The sequence below is a fragment of the Oncorhynchus masou genome, chromosome 1 (genome assembly GCF_036934945.1).
Source record: "Oncorhynchus masou masou isolate Uvic2021 chromosome 1, UVic_Omas_1.1, whole genome shotgun sequence".
Lineage (NCBI taxonomy): Eukaryota > Metazoa > Chordata > Actinopteri > Salmoniformes > Salmonidae > Oncorhynchus > Oncorhynchus masou.
In genome coordinates this window covers 25458456-25482818 of record NC_088212.1, presented here as the reverse complement: position 1 = coordinate 25482818, position 24363 = coordinate 25458456, and the positions used below count along the sequence as shown (strand labels likewise).

The 24363-nt window shown below is 43.0% G+C and overlaps 1 protein-coding gene across 2 annotated transcripts in view; it reads right to left on the bottom strand.

The window, feature by feature from the left end:
• Positions 1 to 3524: 3524 nt before the first annotated feature.
• LOC135549563 (rasGAP-activating-like protein 1) overlaps positions 3525 to 24363 on the bottom strand; it is a 36823-nt gene continuing 15984 nt past the window's right edge. The window contains exons 11-21 of one of the 2 annotated variants that reach the window (XM_064979680.1): positions 23562 to 23626; positions 23196 to 23308; positions 18755 to 18947; positions 18453 to 18590; positions 17760 to 17930; positions 13254 to 13421; positions 10607 to 10744; positions 10307 to 10442; positions 4785 to 4905; positions 4406 to 4479; positions 3525 to 4258 (exon numbers count right to left, since the gene is read on the bottom strand). In XM_064979680.1, the coding sequence (XP_064835752.1) occupies positions 4110 to 4258; positions 4406 to 4479; positions 4785 to 4905; positions 10307 to 10442; positions 10607 to 10744; positions 13254 to 13421; positions 17760 to 17930; positions 18453 to 18590; positions 18755 to 18947; positions 23196 to 23308; positions 23562 to 23626 (1466 nt within the window). In that variant the 3' untranslated portion in view covers positions 3525 to 4109. Of the gene's footprint in view, positions 4259 to 4405; positions 4480 to 4784; positions 4906 to 10306; positions 10443 to 10606; positions 10745 to 13253; positions 13430 to 17759; positions 17931 to 18452; positions 18591 to 18754; positions 18948 to 23195; positions 23309 to 23561; positions 23627 to 24363 lie in introns of both variants that reach the window. The other variant, XM_064979767.1, reaches the window with a different exon arrangement.

The window sequence follows — 24363 nt, the reverse complement described above, 5'->3', positions numbered from 1 at the left end:
AGGTATTTTTTAATGAAAATAATCGATAAAATTGAAGACGGGATGATCTGTGTTCAATACAGGAGGAAAACAAACTGTAGCTAGCTTTCTGGTCACGCGCCTCTATCTAACAGTACACTTCAAGTTATCCTCGTTCAAGATGGCCGTACTTCTTCATTACTCAAAGGAAAAACCTCAACCAATTTCTAAAGACTGTTGACATCCAGTGGAAGCAATAGGAACTGCAAGAAGGTCCCTTAGAAATGTGTATTCCCAATGAAACCCCATTGAAATGAGTGACCTCAAAAAACAAAATCTGAATGGTTTGTCCTCGGGGTTTCGCCTGCTAAATAAGTTCTGTTATACTCACAGACATGATTCAAACAGTTTTAGAACCTTCAGAGTGTTTCCTATCCAGATCTACTACTATATGCATATCTTATCTTCTGGGGATGAGTAGCAGGCAGTTGAATTTGGGCATGCATTTCATCCAAAATTCCAAATGTTGCCCCCTACCCTAGAGAAGTTAAAAGGTAATATGTGACATGTATTTCCTTCTTAATGCTTTTGAGCCAGTCAGTTGTGTTGTGGCAAGGTAGGGGTGGTATACAGAAGATAGCCCTATTTGGTAAAAGACCAAGTTCATATTATGGCAAGGACAGCTCAAACAAACAAAGAGAAATGACAGTCCATCCTTACTTTTGAACATTAAGGTCAGTCAATCCGGAGAATTTCAAGAACTTTCAAGCGCTATGATGAAACTGGCTCTCATGAGGACCACAACAGGAAATGAAGATCCAGTTACCTATGCTGCAGAGGATAAGTTCATTAGTGTTATCAGCCTTAGAAATTGCAGCCCAAATAAATGCTTCACAGAGTTCAAGTAACAGACATCTCAACATTAACTGTTCAGAGGAGACTGCGTGAATCAAGACTTCATGGTTGAATTGCTGCAAAGAAGCCATATTATTGGAACACCAATAATAAGAAGAGACTTGTTTGGGCAAAGAAACACAAGCTTTGGAAATTAGATCGGTGGAAATCTGTCCTTTGGTCTGATGAGTCCAAATTTGAGATTTTTGGTTCCAACCGCCTTGTCTTTGTGAGACGCAGAGTAGGCGAACGGATGATCTCCGCATGTGTGATTCCCACCATGAAGCATGGAGGAGGAGGTGTGATAGTGTGGGGGTGCTTTGCTGGTGACACTGTCAGTGATTTATTTAGAATTCAAGGCACACTTAAACAGCATGGCTACCACATCATTCTGCAGCGATACGCATCCCATCTGGTTTGCGCTTAGTGGGACTATCATTGTTTTTCAACAGGACAATGACCCAACACACCTCCAGGCTGTGTAAGGGCTATTTGATCAAGAAGGAGAGTGATGGAGTGCTGCATCAGATGACCTGGCCTTCACAATCATCCGACCTCATCCTAATTGAGATGGGACGAGTTGGACAACAATGTGAAGGAAAAGCATTTTGTAAATTCAAAAGGTTTTTCAGTGTGTGCATGAACACAGATTCAAACTAAGTAGTAGCGGTAACATTACATTTTACTCAATATTTCCAATACAGTTCACAGTAATACAGCTGATGTTACCACCAATCTGTAACCATCCGCTTTGTGCATGCAATCATTTTGTGTCAGCAATATAAAATCTAAGCTCATTTTCTAAATTGCAGCCCTCTTTCAAAAAATAACAAGTCAACGAGCAACAATCAATATTTGTCCGGATTTGATCTTGAGAGGCGGCTTAATGAAATTCAGCGGAATTCAACAGTGGTCTATAATAACCTTCTAAAGATAGCCAGCCAAGTTAAATACAATTTACTAAACAGATTACAATTACAAGGTCAATAATCTACTCGGATATCAGTAACATATAATTTGATAACAGTGTAACTAACTGTAACAATCCAATACGCTTAGCTTTTTTTTCTTGAATCAACAAGACTGATCAAAAAAAAAACTTCCTTGTCACTAATTTAAAGAAAGTACTACTAAATTAAAGACAGTACACAATTTACTATGGCAACAAATGCAGTTTGGCATTTTAATCATCTCCCACACCTCCACAGAAAGCATTTTCAATGGTGCACGCCATTCCACGCAACTCAACTCACACACTTGGAGTTTGACAACTCATCAATGTGCAAGAACATACATCTCTACTCCTCTGAGCTTAGCTCAAAACCAGCAAACTGAATTTGGTCAAAATTGTAGGAAATACATACATGTATACAAAATATAAGGTATGGCTAAGACAGGATACGCTCAAACGGCTGTGAGTCGACATCATTAGCTCTCTACAGAGGGTGATGGGAACCCTAACTAGAGTAGAACAGAAATGATCTACATATGTTAAATTCCATTAATTACAAAAGAATGACAGTTACTGTATGACACATCATTCAAAATCAGCTGTCTTAAAATGACTTCAAATACAATGACCTGAGAACAGTAAACATGCCACTTGATCTACTGTTTAATATTGTCAGTAGTACTGCTTCAAAGACACGTTTTTACCAATTAACCAATCAACTGTGGACCATGTAAAATATGTTTTTCATATCAAAGCCACAAATTTGAGTTTGAGTTACTTCCCATAAATCCACGAAGCAACAGCACCAAACACAAGCTTCACTATGGCAACAGTGAAAACAATATACTAATAGCAAACAAGTGACTGTTCAAGCAATTATGGCGTGTGTGTCATTGTATTAATAAAAAACACTTACTTCGAAATCTCACAGGGCATTACCCTCATGAATATGAACACCAGCACAATCTTACTACAACATTGTGGATGTTATCAACTGAAATATATAAATTAGAAAGTAAAAAATCCATAAATGAAAGCAATATCAAAATAGCATACATTCAGGTAGATCCATCTAAAACTAGAGTAGATTGCATAATCGTCCTCCAAGGTATGGGTCGTTACATGAAAACAGTGCCTTTTGGAGCCCCTTGATATTCTAATTAGAAATTGTGCACCAATATTGAATTTTAAAAGCCTTTTATATTAAATGAAGTACCATTTAATATAGACCACATGGATAATTCAATAAATCCAATTTGTTTTATATGAATAAATACTTGCTAAAGTGCCAAAATTCAGCACGTTGACGTGTCCCTCCGTCCCTACCCTCTGTGACTTCGAGGAAGTTTTTTACCCACTTAACCCCAACATTTCTCCACATATTCACCATCATTGTAAAGCCCTAGTTATTGTTGCTCTGAAAAAGTAATTTCTGAAGATTATTATTTGTTAGTGTTACCCATAGACAGGCTAGAAATGTTGTAACAACAAATACATACAAATGGGAAGCCTGCATTCAATTGCCACTCCCTGTTCCATTCCCCCTGTCAAAAGGGGATTTATGGCTGATTTTAAGATGAAATTCGCAACCCTGTTGTGGCCAACCCTGTTACTTTATTTGACATTTAAAAGACACTTACTATAGTAATTGTTTTAATTGAACCTCTTGAGATTGGAAAACGTGTGCTCTTTATGACAGAATGCTAAAATGAGTTTTTTTTTTTACCAAGTTACACTTCTTAAAAGGCACCGAATTGCTGGAACGACCCATATAATGATTTGAATATAAACAAAATTCTTCACATCTCACAGACGCTGGATGCAGGGCATGCACTGCATTCCTTGATAGCTATACAATAATGCAGTACCACGGAATGACACACTCCATGCGTGCCCCTGCTTCAGCTCAGTTCCACATAACAGTTTGTGTCCTGCTCAATCGATAAGAACCCAAGCTTTGGGAGAGTAGCAGAAGTTTATGTGGCAGTTCATCTGAATGCAAGACCTGTGGCAATCAGTTATTTCACTAGATAACTTCTCCGCCACAGCTGAAAACCAGTGTGTGTGATATCAAACATCCCAGGAAAAAGATGTTACAGAATGGGTATCTTCTTCATTCTGGCTTATGAAGAAGTGATCTGGATGAGAAGATAGTTCCTCTAGACATCACATGTAACAGACAACATGACAGGGAGCAGGGAGAGGCTGCCTTCTGTGGCCGCTTAGTTTTCCTACTCCATTGAGTCTGATACAGGACGCTGCTCTCCCCTTCGGACCCGGGCTTAGGCCCCAGGGAAGGCCCAATCTAGGGGGTCAGGATGAGGCTACCAGCCTCTACTCTTTCCTGCCGCTGGAAGGTGGCATGGGCCTGCTCCAGATCCAGAACCACTCCAAGTAGCCGAACCGCTGCAGCCTGCCTGTGCTTCAGGAGCTCTACGCTACAGTCTGCTCCATCTGGGGGGGAGAGAGAGAGAGATTTGAAGCAACGTGAATGCTTTAAATGACAGTACAAATGTCTAGGGAACCAACCTCTCTGACAGCTAAGGTGTTACAACTGATCGAACTGCATATTAAAAAGGCACTGCTTTGACAGTCTCTCACCAGGGAGCAGCCCAGAGTTCACTCTATTCTCTTCCTCTGTGGTCATCTCAGCCTCCACCTCCACATACTGTTTCCTGTTAGCACACAGCACAGGACAGCACAGGGCACAGCACAGCACACTCACATTAACACACTGATCAACATGTTTATCAATGTTAGACAGTGTGTAACAAAGTATGAAAGCATTGTGTGAGAGGGGCAGAACATAAACCACACTGATGTGTTCCTGAGTGACAGGCTATATTCTAATGAATAAGAGTAGTCCTAGTGTTACAATGTAGACCCCTTATGACAAGTAAATGAACTGCACCCTGTCTGTCTGTCCGAGAAGGTTTATCATAGCCTCCAAATGTCTCATGTCAAAGTGTATTCCACTGACCTGAGCTTGTCTCTTCCCTGAAGAAGCTGTTTGTAGATGGTCTGGGTCTCTGCGTCTGGATCTAATGGGTCACTCCAGTCACCCAGAGTCACTGCAGAGTGAGTGCGACTGCAACCTGAAGCTGAACAAATAAGAGGGGCAATACAGTGTATTCACTTTTCTAATGTTATATATACAATTTTATTTCACCTTTATTTAACTTCTTGGATATAGGGGGCGCTATTTTAATTTTTGGATGAAAAACGTTCCCGTTTTAAACAAGATATTTTGTCACGAAAAGATGCTCGACTATGCATATAATTGACAGCTTTGGAAGGAAAACACTCTGACGTTTCCAAAACTCCAAAGATATTGTCTGTGAGTGCCACAGAACTGATGTTACAGAAAAAAACAGATAAAAATACAATCAGGAAGTGCCGCAGTTTTTGAAACCGCCTCATGGCAATGACTCCTTATATGGCTGTGGAGGAGCTCGGAGTCAGCTTACCTTTTCCACGTTTTCCCCAAGGTGTCTGCAGCATTGTGACGTATTTGTAGGCATATCATTGGAAGATTGACCATAAGAGACTACATTTACCAGGTGGTCGCTTGGTGTCCTCCGTTGCAATTATTGCGCAATCTCCAGCTGCAGTATTTTTCCGTTTGCTTCTGATGACAAGAGAACTGCCACCCCTGATATATTATTGAATAGATATGTGAAAAACACCTTGAGGATTGATTCTAAACAACGTTTGCCATGTTTCTGTCGATATTATGGAGCTAATTTGGAAAAAAGTTTGGCGTTGTAAGTGACTGCATTTTCCGGTATTTTTCTTAGCCAAACGTGATGAACAAAACGGAGCTATTTCGGAGCTTTTCTTGTTTTTGTGAAAATGTTGCCTGCTGAATGCTAGGCTTAATGATAGGCTAGGCTATCAATACTCTTACACAAATGCTTGTGTAGCTTTGGTTGAAAAGCATATTTTGAAAATCTGAGATGACAGTGTTGTTAACAAAAGGCTAAGCTTGTGTATCAATATATTTATTTAATTTCATTTGCGATTTTCATGAATAGGAAACGTTGCGTTATGGTAATGAGCTTGATGCTATGATTACGCTCCCGGATATGGGATTGCTCGATGCTATAGAGGTTAACCAGGTAGGTCAGTTGAGAACAAGTTCTCATTTACAACTGCGACCTGGACAAGATAAAGCAAAGCAGTGTGACAAAGACAACAACACAGAGTTACACATAAACAAACGTAAAGTCAGTAACACAACAGAAGAATATATGTACAGTGTGTGCAAATGTAGAAGAGTAGGAAGGTAAGGCAATAAATAGGCCATAGAGGCGAAATAATTACAATTTAGCATTAACACTGGAGTGATAGATGTGCAGATGATGATGTTCATGTAGAGGGTGCAAAATAGCAAGAAGATAAATAACAATATGGGGATGAGGTAGTTGGGTGTGCTATTTACACATTGGCTGTGTACAGGTACAGTGATCGGTAAGCTGCTCTGACAGCTGATGCTTAAAACCTGATGGGGCTATGGGAAATACTGCCCCCTTTGGATGAATTGTGTGCCCAAAGTAAACTTTAAAAAAAACTGTCAAAAATTGCTAATATATGCATATAATAATTATTATTGAATAGAAAACACTCTAAAGCTTCTAAAACCGTTCGAATTATGTCTGTATGTAAAGCAGAACTCACAGGGCAGCCATTCTCCCAAACTCTCTCTCTCTCCTAAGAAAGTTGCTCCAACTTTGACGTCATCGCCCCCACCCTTCCCAACCAGCTATGGATCTGGGAACAGTTTCTATTTCTTCAGCGCGCTCTCGTCTTTCAATGAGACGTGCAACGGAGAAAAAAGCACGAGCTTTGACTGCTTGGCGGGCAAAATATTGAGGTGTCAAGAGTTTTCAGGTGCGCGCTCTGTGAAAAGGGACTTTTTTTTCCAGTCTGGCTGAAGAGAGTTTGTTATGTTTGATTTAATCGCCAATTGTTTTGTACATTAAAAACATCCTAAAGCTTGATTCTGCACTTAGTTTGACCAGTTTAGTCGACATATAATATGTAAATTTGAAGTTTTGATGCGCAATTTTCGTGATCAGAAGTCCTTTTTGGGGTAATTCACCTGAAGATGTTAGCTTTTGCTAATACAAAGACACACCAACAGCAACCAAACGTTATATTAGGTAAGTATAACTCCTTCCACGGCATTCTTGTCGAAGACCATCAAAGGTAAGGGAATATTTATGTTATAAAATTGTATCCAACATAGTAGAGAAATAATGCTAATGGCTGAGCGCCGTCTCAGATTATTGAATAGTGAACGAATTCTGTAACGTTAAAAATAAATGTAACACAGCGTTTGCATTAAGAAGAAGTGTATCTTTCTAAATATATGTAGAACTTGTATATTTAGTCAAAGCGTATGATGTTTATTGCTCATATCTGGCGTTAGCTCCTGGAGATATTTATAATTCCTCCGGTCATTTCTGCTGCATTTTTTGAACATGGCTCAATGTAAATGGAGATTTATGGATATAAATTGCATATTATTGAAAAAAACATAAATGTACTGTGTAACATGTGCTATTACTGTCATCTGATGAAGATTTTCAAAAGGTTAGTGAATTATTTTTCTTTTAATCCTGCGTTTGTGATTGTGCTATTTTGCATAGCCATGTGGCTACATATTGTATGTTTCCCTAGTGGTGGTTTAACATAAATATGTGCTATGTTTTCACTGTAAAACATTTTAAAATTCTGACATGCTGGGTAGATGAACAAGGTGTTTATCTTTCATTTAAGCTATTGGACTTGTTAATGTGTGGAGGTTAAATATTTTTAAGAATATTTTTGCTTTCCCTGCGCCACCGTTTGGGCTGAAGGGGGGGGGGGGGGTTCCTAGTTGGGAACCCGTAGCCCCATATGGTTTTAAAGAAGGAGATATAAGACTCTCCTGCTTCAGTGATTTTTGCAATTCGTTCAAGTCATTGGCAGCAGAGAAATGGAAGGAAAGGCGGCCAAAGTAAGTGTTGGCTTTGGGGATGACCAGTGAAATATACCTGCTGGAGCGCGTGCTCTGGGTGGGTGCTGCTATGGTGACCAGTGAGCTGAGATAAAGCGGGGCTTTACCAAGCAAAGACTTATAGATGAACTGGTGCCAGTGGGTTTGGCGACGAATATGTAGTGAGGGCCAGCCAACGACAGCGTACAGGTCGCAGTGGTGGGTAGTATATGGGGCTTTGGTGACAAAACTGATGGAACTGTGATAGACTGCATCCAGTTTGCTGAGTAGAGTGTTGGAGGCTATTTTGTAAATGACATCGCCGAAGTCAAGGATCAGTAGGATAGTCAGTTTTACGAGGGTATGTTTGGCAGCATGAGTGAAGGAGGCTTTTTTTGCGAAATAGAAAGCCGATTCTAGATGTAATTTTGGATTGGAATGCTTAATGTGAGTCTGGAAGGAGAGTTTACCTTCTAACCAGACACCTAGGTATTTGTAGTTGTTCACATATTCTAAGTCAGAACCGTCCAGAGTAGTGATGCTAGTTGGGCGGGCGGCTGCGGGCAACAATTGGTTGAAGAATATGCATTTAGTTTTACTTGCATTTAAAAGCAGTTGGAAGCCACGAAAGGAGTGTTGTATGGCATATGGCTTGTTTGGAGGTTTGTTAACACAGTATCCAAAGAAGGGCCAGATGTATACAGAATGGTGTCGTTTGCGTAGAGGTGGATCAGACAATCACCAGCAGCAAGAGTGACATTATTGATATATACAGAGAAAAGAGTCGGCCCGAGAATTGAACCCTGTGGCACCCCCATAGAGACTGCCAGAGGTCCGGACAACAGGCCCTTCGATTTGACACACTGAACTCTATCTGAGAAGTAATTGATGAACCAGGCGAGGCAGTCATTTGAGAAACCAAGGCTATTGAGTCTGCCGATAAGAATGCGGTGATTGACAAGAGTCGAAAGCCTTGGCCAGGTTGATGAAAACGGCTGCACAGTACTGTCTTTTATCAATGCCGGTTATGATATCGTTTAGGACCTTGAGCGTGGCTGAGGTGCACCCATGACCAGCTCGGAAACCAGATTGGATAGTGGAGAAGGTAGGTGGGATTCTAAATGGTTGGTGATCTGTTTATTAACTTGGCTTTCGAAGATTTTAGAAAGGCAGGGCAGGATGGATATTGGTCTATAACAGTTTGGTTCTAGAGTGTCACCCCCTTTGAAGATGGGGATTACCGCGGTATCTTTCCAATCTTTGGGGATCTCAGACGACACGAAAAAGAGGTTGAACGGGCTAGTAATTGGCGTTGCAACAATTCCAGGGGATAATTTTAGAAAGAGAGGGTCCAGATTGTCTACGCTAGCTGATTTGTAGGGATCCAGATTTTGCAGCTCTTTCAGAATATCAGCTGTCTGGATTTGGGTGAATGAGAAGTGGGGGGGGTAGTTCTTGGGCAATTGCTGCAGGGGGTGCTAAGCTGTTGGCCGGGGTAGGGGTAACCAGGTGGAAAGCATGGCCAGCCGTAGAAAAATACTCAATGAAATCATTGATTATTGTAGATTTATCGGTGGTGACAGTGCATCCTATCAGTGGTGACAGGAGGTGTTCATATTCTCCATGGACTTTACAGTGTCCCAAAACTTTTGGGAATTAGTGCTACAGGATGCAAATTTCTGTTTGAAAAGCTAGCCTTAGCTGACTGAGTATATTGGTTCCTGACTTCCCTGAAATGTTGCATATCACGGGGGCTATTCAATGCTAATGCAGAATGCCACAGGATGTTTTTTGTGCTGGTCAAAGGCAGTTGTTTCTGGAAAGGTGGATTTTTAAAAGTAGAAGACAAAACTGTTTGGGAACAGACCTGGATAGCATGACAGAACACTGCAGGCTATCTCTGCAGTAGATTGCAACTCCGCCCCGTTTGGCAGTTCTATCTTGTCGGAAGATGTTATAGTTAGGGATGGAAATTTCAGGATTTTTGGTGGCCTTTGGTGGCCTAAGCCAGGATTCAGACATGGCTAGGAAATCAGGGTTGGTGGAGTGTGCTAAAGCAGTGAATAAAACAAACTTAGGGAGGAGGCTTCTGATGTTAACATGCATGAAACCAAGGCTTTTACGGTTACAGAAGTCAACAGATGAGAGCGCCTGGGGAATGGGAGTGGTGCTGGGGGCTGCAGGGCCTGGGTTAACCTCTACATCACCAGAGGAACAGAGGAGGAGTAGGATAAGGGTACGGTAAAGACTATAAGAACTAGTCGTCTAGTGCGTTCAGAACAGAGAGTAAAAGTAGCAGATTTCTGGGCTCGGAAGAATAGATTCAAGGCATAATGTACAGACAAGGATATGGTCATCTGTCTGTGAGATTCTCAGTCTCAGTGAGCAAATAAATATGGGCTGCTGTTAATAGTGCACATAAATGTGAGATAAAAAGATAATTATGAAGTGTAAAGGAAGCACTAACATGTTATGTGTGGTACTTCCACAAAGATTCCTACATAAGTCAATGTTTTAATTACTTGCGCGGACAGCCTGTAGGCAGCAGGTCCACTTGCCACTGCGGTACGCCCCTGGGTGGAAGGAGGGCAGCATGCGCCTGTTGTAGATACTGGCCTTCCTGATGGCTGACAGCCACTGGTTCAACTCATTCACATTCTGCAGACACAGACAGACAGACACAACACTCAGGTCAGTCCCAGCGTACGCACAAACCACAGAGAACAGTGATGAAAAGAAAGCACCACAAAGTCAACCCAGTCAAGGGTCAGTAGTGCTGTGGTCAGTAATAGTGTGGTCAGTGACTGGAGGTCTGTCAATACCTTGCACTGGGTATAGATGGTGTGCATTTGTCCATCGTTGTCCTGGGTGACGACCTGCAACACATGCTGCTGTTGGAAGGCATTCTCATCCACTCTCTCCACAGCACACACACACTGGATGGGGATGGAGGAGCGCACCTGCAGGATACACAGATAACACAGTATCAGTATGCACACTTGAGGTCGACCAATTAACCGGAATGGCCGATTAATTAGGGCCGATTTCAAGTTTTCAGAACAATTGGAAATCGGTATTTATGGACGCCGATTTTGCAGATTAAAAAATATCTTTTACACCTTTATTTAACTAGGCAAGTCAGTTAAGAACACATTCTTATTTTCAATGACGACCTAGGAACTGTGGGTTAACTGCCTTGTTCAGGAGCAGATCAAAAGATTTTTACCCTGTCAGCTAAGGGATTCAATCTTGCGACACAGTCTTTTCACACCATTTCAACTGGTGGGCGGTGCTATACGTCACAGTGTTGTGGGTTTCAAAGTGCAACTTAAGGATTGTCTGATACACGTCCACGTTCAACCGAGAACCCTCCTTCTAGGACCTCATTCAGAAATTCATGGTTTACAATTGCACTTTCATTTTAATACAATTTTGCTTAATTTGAACTAACGATAGCTAGCTACCAAGTGACCAAAAGGCTTCCCCCGCCAACCCCTCTTTTACGGAACGGTTCCGTATTTCACTGAAAGAATAAACGTCTTGTTTTCGAAATGATAGTTTCCGGATTCGACCATATTAATGACTTGTGTGTTATTATGTAATAATTAAGTCTATGATTTGATAAAGCAGTCTGACTGAGCGATGGTAGGCACGGTAAGCATTCATTCAAACAGCACTTTTGTGCGTTTTGCCAGCAGCTCTTCGCAATACTTCAAGAATTGTGCTGTTTATGACTTCAAGCCTATCAACTCCCGAGATTAGGCTGGTGTAACCAATGTGAAATGGCTAGCTAGTTAGCGGGGAGCACGCTAATAGCGTTTCAAACGTCACTCACTCTGAGACTTGGAGTAGTTGTTTCCCTTGCTCTGCATGAGTAACGCTGCTTCGAGGGTGGCTCTTGTCAATGTGTTCCTGGTTCGAGCCCAGGTAGCGGCAAGGAGAGGGATGGAAGCTATACTGTTACACTGGCAATACTAAAGTGCCTATAAGAACATCCAATAGTCAAAGGTATATGAAATACAAATCGTATGGAGAGAAATGGTCCTATAATTCCTATAATAACTACAACCTAAAACTTCTTACCTGGGAATATTGAAGACTCATGTTAAAAGGAACCACCAGCTTTCATATGTTCTCATGTTCTGAGCAAGGAACTTAAACGTTAGCTCTCTTACATGGCAACAAATTGCACTTTTACTTCCTTCTCCAACACTTTGTTTTTGCATTATTTAAACCAAATTGAACATGTTTCATTATTTATTTGAGGCTAAATTGATTTTATTGATGTATTATATTAAGTTATAAGTCAGCATTCAGTATTGTTGTAATTGTCATTATTACACACAAAAAAAAGTCTGATTAATCGGTATCGGCTTTTTTGGTCCTCCAATAATCGGTGTCGGTATCGGCTTTTTTGGTCCTCCAATAATCGGTGTCGGTATCGGCGTTGAAAAATCATAATCGTTCGAACTCTAAAGCACACAGCTCCATGTTGCACTCCTGTATTACTCTTTGTAGGCAATTTTCTGATGCAGGCAAATACACATCAAAGGAATCATTCAGTTATCAGCTATTCCTCAGGCGAGTTTAGGCCCGTGCCACCCTTATGGGTAGGGTAGATAGAGTATGTCTGCTTTCATCCTTCCCCTACTTTTTATTGAGCATTAAGCAATTCAAGACCATTTCGCAAAGAAAAAGGACTGAAGAGAAAAGAGTGGTGGAGAGATGGAGAAGAAAGTGGGAGAGAGCAGGCCAGGAGAAATATGTCAGAAAGGCTGCTTTAATGTACAGGTATAAATCAGCCGCTTCCATGGGAAGCCTGCCTCTCTCAGGCTAGAGCACAGTGGGAGGGATATGGTCCACAGTTGGATTTGCAATGTTAGTATGAATATCCACAGCCTTCAATGAACCTAGCATTTATTCCAGCCACACAAAGGAAGAAGCCCGCTCAGAGAGAACCCTCTTTCACTGGCCTATTCTCCACATCTCTATTTCTCTGACCCCCCCTATTTCTATCCCTCTCTTTCGTGCCCCCCCCTCTCTCTCGTTCTCTTTCTCGCTCGCTCTCTGCCCCTCTCTCTTCCTTCTCCTTCTACCCCCTATCATTCTGTCTCCCTAATCCCCACTCCTGTCCTGGACTGGCTAGGCACATGAGAGAAGCTAATTATCAAAAGACTGGGCATCACATGATAATAGCCTCCCTACTAATGATGTTCTCATACAGAGAGAAACACAAATAAAGCAGACGGGTGATTCAAATGCTTTTTTTTATGAGGCAGGATGACGATCAAACACCCTTTGAAGTGTACAGGAGCCAATTCATCACCAGAGGAAATGGTGTTACCTTGTTATAATGAGTTACTTTCAGAGGACTTAATGCTTTCTTGTTTGTCTTTATCTGATGTAAAAGAATGGAGGAATTGCCAATAGAGCTGGTTATGGTTAGGATTGTGTATGTATGGGTCAGACCTGCCAGGGATCCGGGGTCTTGGCGTAGGACAGTGTCTCACTGCTCAGCCAGAAATATCGCTTCTTGAAGGAAAAGCGGGACAGGAGCTGGGGGCTTTCGGCCTTGTGCTTCTGGAGATAGCCCTCCTTCACTGTCACTGAGGGCAGGAACACAGCCCTCTGGGGCACCTCTGACACTGCAGACAGACAGAGGGAGCAAGAGAAATTAGAGGGGAAGGAGAGGGAGAAAAAGATGGAACAGGAACAGTGATGGAGGGGAAGAAAGTGAGAGAAATGAATAGAGAAATAAGATGGGTGAAAAGGGGAGCACAGAAACAGAACTTCTATGTTTTATCGATATGTCCACAAGGTAGAGCTGTAGCAGTACAGTTATGGTTAATGTGTACATATTGTTGAATTACATTACAGCACATGATGCATTATCTCATTGTACATCATTGTTTGTGTCATCTTGCCTCCCTTGTCACCCTTGTGTTCAGCACACCCGTGTTCATTTTGTCAAAGATAGTGATAAAAATACTTGGACTGAAACAGGTGCTGGTACTCATGTTGGGTACCGGTACTGTTCATATTTAGGTGCAGGAGCTCCACAATAAATCAAATCAAATCAAATGTATTTATATAGCCCTTCGTACATCAGCTGATATCTCAAAGTGCTGTACAGAAACCCAGCCTAAAACCCCAAACAGCAAGCAATGCAGGTGTAGAAGCACGGTGGCTAGGAAAAACTCCCTAGAAAGCCAAAACCTAGGAAGAAACCTAGAGAGGAACCAGACTATGTGGGGTGGCCAGTCCTCTTCTGGCTGTGCCGGGTGGAGATTATAACAGAACATGGCCAAGATGTTCAAATGTTCATAAATGACCAGCATGGTCGAATAATAATAAGGCAGAACAGTTGAAACTGGAGCAGCAGCACGGTCAGGTGGACTGGGGACAGCAAGGAGTTATCATGTCAGGTAGTCCTGGGGCATGGTCATAGGGCTCAGGTCCTCCAAGAGAGAGAAAGAAAGAGAGAATTAGAGAGAGCATATGTGGGCTGGCCAGTCCTCTTCTGGCTGTGCCGGGTGGAGATTATAACAGAACATGGCCAAGATGTTCAAATGTTCATAAATGACCAGCATGGTCGAATAATAATAAGGCAGAACAGAATACTATTGAGCTAATATTATATTAGGTGAAACAGGAGCTCGAGCAGTAGAAAATTTGAGGTGCAGGTGCCAGATTCCCCCCCCCCCTCTTCATTGCTGCGACTTGCTTGCTAATTGAGATTTCTGCTCTTAACTTGTCAGTTTAGCCTACATTTCACTGATCTTAGTAGCTCATAGCATTTTTTATTTGTGTGCTTCAAGGCAGCCATCAATGATCACGTTAGTCTGCATTTCATTATTTATTTTTTGGGCGGTTTGATCGCGGGGTAGGCACCAGTAATGTCTGCAGTTTTCGGGTTGGCTATTTGTTTCAAATGTATTAGTCTATAAATAAATATCTTTGCCAAAATTTGTCATCTCTCCCATGTCTTATTCGACTAGTAGTTGTTCTGAAATGTTTAATGCTTGCCTACATTTTACTTCCTCCTCTATGTTTAATATAACACACACACATTCATTATTAATTTTGGTTGCCTATCCTGACGTGAAGTTGGTTCTATAGAAAGTATTTGACTCTGATGTGTGCCACAGAAAGTATTCGACTCTTGTCACAAAGTTAATTAAGGAAATTAGAAGGGGGAGGGTTCGGCAAGGCCATTTTCTTGCCTGATGAAATGTAGGCAAGCAATAAACATTTCAGAACCACAAGTTGAATAAACTATAACTATTTTTTTCTTCAGTTGACTAAGATGAGACAAGACAAAAATATCTCTGTGACTAAAATCTGACTCCTAAGTGGACTGGACAATAATCTTTGGAGAAATTGAGAGCTTTTCAGTGATAAGCACAATGAATATTAGCAGCACAGATGCGCCGCGCAGTTCTGTTCAACAATGGGAGGACGCGCCACACTCTGTCCGCACACATCAGCTGCTTAGGAGCAAGCGATGTGTGGGAAGACAGGCAGACAGGCTCTGCTCCTGCTCCGATTATACACATCGCGCAGGCGACTCTCTTGCTTCCCTATAGATAACTAGTCACCAGCAGCCTTCTAGTCAGCTACCCGTTGCCTGGTTGGGAAAAGCTGCTTTATGTGAGAGTTGAACATATGCTTGGCCTATCATGAGGGTGTCTGTGTGTGTTAGAAGTAACATTAGCGGAAAGGCTATGGCTAATCTTGGGTATAGGCAGTTATCATGAGTTGTGGGGGACACATATAGAACATGGTGTAGCAAAACAGACTGTCTTTGTTAGAACTCAAACTTAGCAATAATAGGAACCAGATGTGTGATAACGGTATCAGGGTACGAGCACATAGATATTCTACACAGCAACAGTTACATCTATCAACTGGAGTGTCAAGAGGCTGGGACCAGCCTGTGCGCCAACGATAGGCTGAGTAAGTTTAAACCACACTTGGTCTCTACTCTGACAGGCCAGCTCGGAAGCAGGAACTACTTCTGTCAGAGTATTAAAGAAGATACTGTTAGGGTGTTGGCCAGTTCTCTGTTTGTCCTGCGAGGTGTGACAGAGAGCCCGTATATACAGTCTATGTTTTTCTATCCCTTGAGTAAGCTCAACCCTCCCACTTTCCCCACTGCATTTCATAGCCAGGTTCTGTAACCAACGTAGCAAAGTCTGCCTCTTTTCCTCAGAGAAAACGGCTTGATTCTAGCCCTTACCATTCAAACGATATGACCCATAATATCAACGCTATGATTTCTTTCTATCGTGCATTGGAGAGCCGTATTTTACATCCATTAAGTACATCGCAGGCCGTTCTAAACGAGGCTACTTCCGGACTGTTAATCATTTGTTTAGGCTACACCTTGTTCAGTCATGTTACCGCATTAGCTAGCTATAGCCAACCTGGGACACGTTCAGCAGGACTCAACCTTTTGGAACGTTCAGATATCGTATCTCTATGTAGAACAAACATGCCTCTAATATGTTGAATATGGAATAACTCTATTCATGGGTTCTATCTGGCCCTGTGACATTACTAGTAGCCTATATGCAAACATTTGGAGGCACAGAAAGAAAAGGGATAGCAAACAATTGATTGACTAAATTCCTCTTGCCACTACACTATATCTGACTGGGTAAATAACTTTATTTAGATTTAATGTTGACCCAGTGACTCAGACTTGAGCACTTGGACCTGGACTCGAGCACTGGGACTTGGACTTAGGGATTTAGGGACTTCGGGAGCACAGGCGTCTTGAGACTTGATTCGGACTTGAGGTTCAGTGACTACTACATCACTGGGCAAAACAGTCATTATCTCCCATTTTACTTTTGGACACCAATGTGGCTGCAGCGTCTGTGGAACCTTGATAACAATGGCAATGACGTGACTGAATGACGGAGGTGCAATCCATCCGGACGGAGGTGCAACCCTTCGGCAATACTTTGTGGAACCATCTGGTGATTGTGCAACTCTTTTTCTGCGCTTGTTTGTGTCTGTTTGTTTTGTATGTAATGTACAATATCTATTTACTATGAATTATTTCATACAGTATTTCTGCTGTTGGGAAGAGAATAGGAAGTTATGCAGAAAAAATATGCTGGTAGGACAAGGCTATGTATGTTTTTGCCGCTATAGGTTGAGGCAATACAAATGTGTTGTGACTCAAATTAAAGGGCATTTTGTTGAATAAAATGGCCCACTATTTTAGTCATTTTAACAATAACTAGACTAAATCATTATCCAAATGACAAAAATGTGACTTAATGATATTTTAGTCAAAATGACTAAGACTAGACTAAATCTAAAACAGAGTGCCAAAATGAACACGGGCACACCCTCAGACAGATGGAACGATACAAATCCACTCCTGCATAACACATTCACATCAAGTGTATTAAATGTCAAAGTGGCCTTTGAGGGAGAGCCCAGTGGCTGAGATGACATGGAGATTGGAATATGATATTCCAGAGGGATAAGATGGATCACAACAACAGACTGGCTGACAAGCGACGATGAGAAAAGGGCATAGGTGTGCTATGTATACAGTGTGGTGTGTAGGGGTGGCGAGGGCTCCACAGTTCAACACGCAGCCCACCGCACTCCATTTTAGTCCCAGTATCAGCCCCCAGCTGCCTATGAATATTTCACCACTGGGTTTATTGTATCTATTGATACCAGCATTGACTGCATTAACTGCCCCCCCCCTGGTAAGGTGACATGGTGAGGAAAAACTCCAGGTCTTATGGGGACGCAGGTAGTCTAGTGGTTAGAGCGTTGGGCCAGTAACCGAAATGTTGATAGATCGAATCCCCGAGCTGACAAGGTACAAATCTGTCATTCTGCCCCTGAACAAGGCAGTTAACCCACTGTTCCTAGGCCGTCATTGAAAATAAGAATTTGTTCTTAACTGACTTGCCGAGTTAAATAAAGGTTAAAAAAATGCATTACTGAATAAACAGTGTCCTGCTGGTGGTTCTTACCGCTATCAATGTCGATGAGCTTGTCCAGGAAGTCTTTAACAGAGCCCACGCTATAAAGGATGATGGGATGCAAGGGCTCCATCCACAGCTCCTTACCGTGGCCCAGCTGCAAACCCAGGTTCCCCACACTCTGCACTGCCTGGCACATAGAGAAACACAGCCATGTTCACCCACCACTCTCTACTGTAACCATAACTTATCATCTGTGTCAAATGGGCAGGGAGTGCTGTTATCAATTCTGATATTAAATGAACAGCACAGTATCATCAGGATGTGCTTATGGTTCCTGTAACAGACTACTACACCCCTCTCTCTCCCTATGTGTCTCTGAGTAACATCAAACATCCCAGTGAGCAGGCTTGCTGTGAGGCCCTCTTTGTCCTGCCCACACCTGGCATGGGAACCTCTCTGAAGGACCCCTCTCTGAAGCTCTGCTTTGAACCCAAGCCTGGCCGCACACAGATGTAAAAATAGACCATTCTCTGTAGAGGACCCATAGCAACAGGACTTCAGCACCACGGACAGCAACTCTATTCTCCACAGCTGTTTCACTGTGCGGGACTGTGTGGCACTGTTGTAGGATAAAAACTGTTTGTGCATGTGTGTGCATATGTGTGTGTGTGTGTGTCCGTATGAGTGTGTGCGTGCAAGGGCACAGTACCTTGGCCAGTAGTAACAGTGTCCTGCTGGTGCGTGTATCTGCATGCTGGTCCCTCAGGTGAAAGAGCTTGGGTGTGAGGATAGCAGGGGCAAGGAAACGCAGGAAGAAAAACCCACTGATGGCCAGATACTTCACATCCTAAGGGAAGAGGGCCAGGAGGGAAGGTGTGCAACAGAGATGAATAAAATAAATGCACTGACAACATCCCCATGTCTATTCACTATCCAGCAATGAAAACACGTCTTCATCTAGGTGACCTTTGTAGCTGAATTTGACCCTTGACCTCTGAGTTTGAAACAGACCTCATTCTCTGGCTCAGGGAACTGCTCCTCCACCCTCTTGTGCAGCTGTTTGAAGGCCACCCTCATGACAGGTGGACACTGGGTAACTGACCCAATGATGGACTCCACGATGTTAGACAGATAGCCCTGCAGCATCTCCACACTGCTCTCCCTCACCTCAGCCTCAGACACCGCACCTTTAAATGAGATACGCCTCCAGAGAGAGAGGGGTCAGTGTTACATTGAAATGAAATGTATACTGACAATTCAAAAGAGCTCTGAAACACAAAGGCCTGCGGGAACCATACTGTGAACTTTGCTTTGTACAGACAGCATTGTCACTAATTATGAAGTCTGTGCACTGGCCAAATCAATACATCAACATCTATCAAATCAAATAACATGTTATTGATCACATACACATGGTTAGCAGATGTTATTGCGAGTGTAGCGAAATGCTTGTGCTTCTTGATCCGACAGTGCAGCAGTAACTAACAGGTAATATCTAATAATTCCACAACAAAACCTAAAACACACAATCTTGTAAAGGAATGGGATAAGAATATATAAGTATAAAATATATGGATGAGCAGTGTCAGAGCAGCTAAGATGCAATAGATAGTAAGAATAGATAGTGAAGGATACAGTATAAAGTGGCATTATTAAAGTGACTAGTGTTCCATTTTTTTAAGTGGCCAATGATATCAGCCTGTAGGAAGGCAGCCGCCTCTCTGTGCTAGTGGTGGCTGTTTAACAATCTGATGTCCTTGAGATAGAATCTGTTTTTCAATCTCTCTGTCCCAGTTTTGATGCACCTGTACTGACCTCGCCTTCTGGATGGAATCAGGGTGAACAGGCAGTGGCTCGGATGGTTATTGTCCTTGATGATCTTTTTTGCCTCCCTGTGACATCGGGTGTTGTAGGTGTCCTGGAGGGCAGGTAATATTACCCCCGGTGATGCGTTGTGCAGACCCTCACCACACTCTGGAGAGCCCTGCGGTTGTGGGCGGTGCAGTTGCTGTACCAGGCGGTGATACAGCCCGACAGGATGCTCTCAATTGTGCACCTGCAAAAGTTAGTGAGGGTTTTCGATGACAATCCACATTTTTTCAGCCTCCTGAAGTTGCGCATTCTTCGCAAAACACTGTCTGTGTGCGTTGACCATTTCAGTTTGCCGGTGATATGTACATCGAGGAACTTAAAACTTTCCACCTTCTCCACTGCTGTCCCATCAATGTGACTAGGGGAGTGCTACCTTTGATGTTTCCTGAAGTCCACGATCATCTCTTTTGTATTGCTGACATTGAGTGAGAGGTTACACCACACTCCGTGGGCCCTCACCTCCTCCCTGTAGGCTGTCTCGTTGTGGTTGGTAATCAAGCCTACCACTGTTGTGTCGTCTGCAAACTTGATGATTGAGTTGGAGGCGTGCATGGCCACGCAGTCGTGAGTGAACAGGGAATACAGGAGGGGGCTGAGAGCGCACCCTTGTGGGGCCCCAGTGTTGAGGATCAGCGGAGTGGAGATGTTGTTTCCTACTTTCACCACCTGGGGGCGGCCCGTCAGGAAGTCCAGGACCCAGTTGCACAGGGCGGGGTCGAGAACCAGGGTCTCGAGCTTAATGATGAGTTTGGAGGGTACTATAGTGTTGAATGCTGAGCTGTAGTCAATGAACAGCATTCTTACATAGGTATTCCTCCTGTCCAGATGGGATAGGGCAATGTGCAATGTGATGGTGATTGCATCGTCTGTGGACCTATTGGGGGCGGTAAGCAAATTGGACTAAGCCTAGGGTGACAGGTAGGGTGGAGTTGATATGATCCTTGACTAGTCTCTCAAATCACTTCAAGATGACAGAAGTGAGTGCTACGGGGCGACAGTAATTTATTTAAGTTACCTTAGCTTTCTTGGGAACAGGCCATCTTTAAGCATGTGGGGACAGCAGACGGGGATAGGGATGGATTGAACATGTCCGTAAACACTCCAGCCAGCTGGTCTGGGCATGCTCTGAGAACGCGGCTAGGGATGCCATCTGGGCCGGCAGCCTTGCAAGGGTTAACACTTTTAAACATTTTACTCACGTTGGCCACGGAGGAGAGCCCACATTTTTTGGTAGCGGGCCGCATCGGTGGCACTGTATTGTCCTCAAAGCGCTCAAAGAAGTTGTTTACTTTGTCTGGAATCAAGACGTCGATGTCCACGAGGGGGCTGGTTTTCTTTTTGTAATCTGTGATTGTCTGTAGACCCTGCCACGTACGTCTCGTGTTTGAGCCGTTGAATTGCGACTCCACTTTGTCTCTATACTGACACTTTGCTTGTTTGATTGCCTTATGGAGGGAATAACTACACTGTTTGTATTGGGCCATATTTCCAGTCGCCTTGCCATGATTAAATGCGGTGGTACCTGCGTTCAGTTTCAGCACAAATGCTGCCATCAATCCATGGTTTCTGATTGGTTTCTGATTAGGGAAGGTTAGGGAAGTTTCTGGTTAGGGAAAGTACAACATCTCCTATACACTTCCATATAAACTTGCTCACCGAGTCAGAGTATACGTCAATGTTATTTTCTGAGGCTACCCGGAACATTTCCCAGTCGACGTAATCGAAACAATCTTGAGTGTGGAATCTGATTGGTCAGACCAGCGTTGGATAGACCTAAGCACGGGCGCTTCCTGTTTTAGTTTCTGCATATAGGAGGGGAGCAACAAGATGGAGTCACAGTCAGATTTGCCAAAAGGAGGGGCGGGGGAGGGCCTTGTTTGCATCGTGGAAGTTAGAGTAGCTACGGTCGAGCGTGTTACTCGCTCGTGTAATGCAATCGATATGCTGATAGAATTTAGGTATCCTTGTTCTCAAATTAGCTTTGTTAAAATCCCCAGCTACAATAAATGCAGCATCAGGATATATGGTTTCCAGTTTGTATAAAGTCCAGTGAAGTTCCTTGATGGCCGTCTTAGTATCCAATTGCAGGGGGATATACACGGCTGTGACGATAACTGAGGAGAGTTCTCTTGGGAGATAATACTGTCAGCATTTGATTGTGAGGGATTCTACGTCAGGTGAACAAAATGACTTGAGTTCTTTCACGTCAGGGGAACAAAAGGACTTGAGTTCTTGTATGTGTAGGAGAGATGTTTGCTCCTGTCAGCACGATGCACTGAAAATCCCATTGGCTGTACAGACTCCGACAGCATGTCCCCAGCTAGCCATTTCTCCGTGAAACAGAGTATGTTCCAATCCTGGATATGTCTTTGGAAAGCAACTCTTGCTCTGATTTCGTAGATTTTGTTAACTAGGGGCTGGACATCAGCGAGTAATATACTCGGAAGCGGTGGGTGGTGTGCTCGCATCCGAAGCCTCACTAAAAGACCGCTCTTGCACCCTCTCCTCTGTTTTGGGTCAGCCTCTGGAATCAGTTCAAATGCCCTGGGAGGTGCAGACAAAGATCTGCTTTGGGAAAGTCGTATTCCTGGTCGTAGTGCTGTTTGTGCTGGTAAGTTGACGTCTCTGTCACGCCCTGACCATAGAGAGCCTTTTTATTCTCTGATTTGGTTGGGTCCGAGTGTGACTAGGGTGGGTAATCTAGGTTGTTTTATTTCTATGTTGGCCTGGTATGGTTCCCAATCAGAGGCAGCTGTTTAGCGTTGTCTCTGATTGGGGATCATATTTAGGCAGCCATTTTCTCACTGGGTTTTTGTGGGATCTTATTTTGAGTTAGTGCATGTAGCACCTCTGATGTTACGGTTCGTTGTTTGTTTCTTTTTTTGTTTGGAAGTTTCGCTGGAATAAATATGTGGAACTTTAATCATGCTGCGCCTTGGTCCATCTCTCCACACAACTGTGACAGTGTCTCTGATATCCAATCGTTCTTCCCAGCTGTATGTAATAACACTTAAGGTTTTAGGGCTAATAATGTAAATAAATGTAAATAACACATACAAAAAAATACCTCACAGTTTCCTAAGGACTAGAAGCGAATCTGCCATCTCTATCGGCGCCATCTTGTCAATCAGGCGCCATCTTGTCAATCAGGCACCATCTTATACATTTCATGTCTCAATAGATCCCTCAGTGTTATTACGTCTGTGGAAACTTGAGCACTAATGTGGTACAGTAGATGGCAGGTTAAGCCTGGAGATGTAGGATCAGTCTGTGTAAATGATCAGGTCTGGTCTGGGCAGATATAGGGATGATATATACTGGATATGGGTGGGTGTCAGAGATAGGCATCTCAGGGGGTTCTCTCTGGTTGCCAGGCAACAAACTTCCCCCATTTTTATATTCCTTTTTCATGTCTTGATGTTGTCGTCTCCAGTCACACTGTGGAGGAGGTGGGGATTATGCTATGATGCAAGTTTCATATACTGTAGATGTTATGGGTTGTTATCCAGGAAACTAGTGTATCTCTGAGGGTGTAAACAATCATCACACCTGTATTTCGACACCAGTATTTTCTGTTTACCTGGTTCTGTTCAGGTCAATTTTACACGGGTCCAGCTCAATGTACTTCTTCTCCTCAAAGATGCGGTTAATGATGGGCTTCAGGACCTCATGAAGGTACAGCATCCCCACAGCCTGCCAGTGCACAATACCTCACATTTAGAAAACATCCATTCAAAGCTATTTTATATATATCCAGTCAGTTTACACAGCTAATGCCAGTTATTCAGAACAACAATGGTTCTTAGATTTAAGTCATTCCCATGTATTTAGGACTAGGCTATAGTGCTTTACTGTGAGACCGGTAAGAGCAAAGTGAGAATCCAACTAACACGTTGGATTGACAGAGGGAGCATGCCCAGACAACATGATTAGAATTCATACTCACCTTCATGAACTGTTCCATGGCCTTAGAAGCTAGAGAGTTGGACCGGAACAGGGTGTTTGGATCCACTGTCAGAGAGATACATTAAAGAATAGAGGAATGTGGGCTATACATTTCAGGGACATCATATTTCTAAACCACTGTGTATGGGGCCAAGAGGAGTAATAAACCAAATACTGATCTTGGTCAACTAGGGCTACTTCAATACTAGCGCTAATCTATTTTCAAAGAGGACTTTCATTGACCCCATTTGCTACCGAAGTTACCTTTATCCTTGGAGGGGGGAACATTGATGTAGTCATAGTGATATGACCTATTGCCGGGCAAAATGTTTTATACTGAACAAAAATATAAACGCAATGTAAAGATCCCAGAAAATGTCCATAAGCACAAAAAGCATATTTCTCTCAAATGTTGTGCACACATTTGTTTATAGCCCTATTAGTGAGCATTTCTCCTTTGCCAAGATAATCCATCCACCTGTCAGGTGTTGCATATCAAGAAGCTGAATAAACAGCATGATCATTACACAGGTGTACCTTGTGAAGGGGACAATAAAAGGCCACTGTTTTGAGGGAGCATGCAATTGGCATGCTGACTGCAGGAATGTCCAGCAGAGTTGTTGCCAGATAAATGATTGTTAATTTCTCGACCATAAGTCGCCTTCAACATCATTTTAGAGAATTTGGAAGTACGTCCAACCGACCTCACAGAGATCACATGTAACCACGTCAGCCCAGGATCTCCACATCCGGCTTCTTCACCTGCGGTGAAGTCATGGTCTGAGACCATTCACCTGGACTGC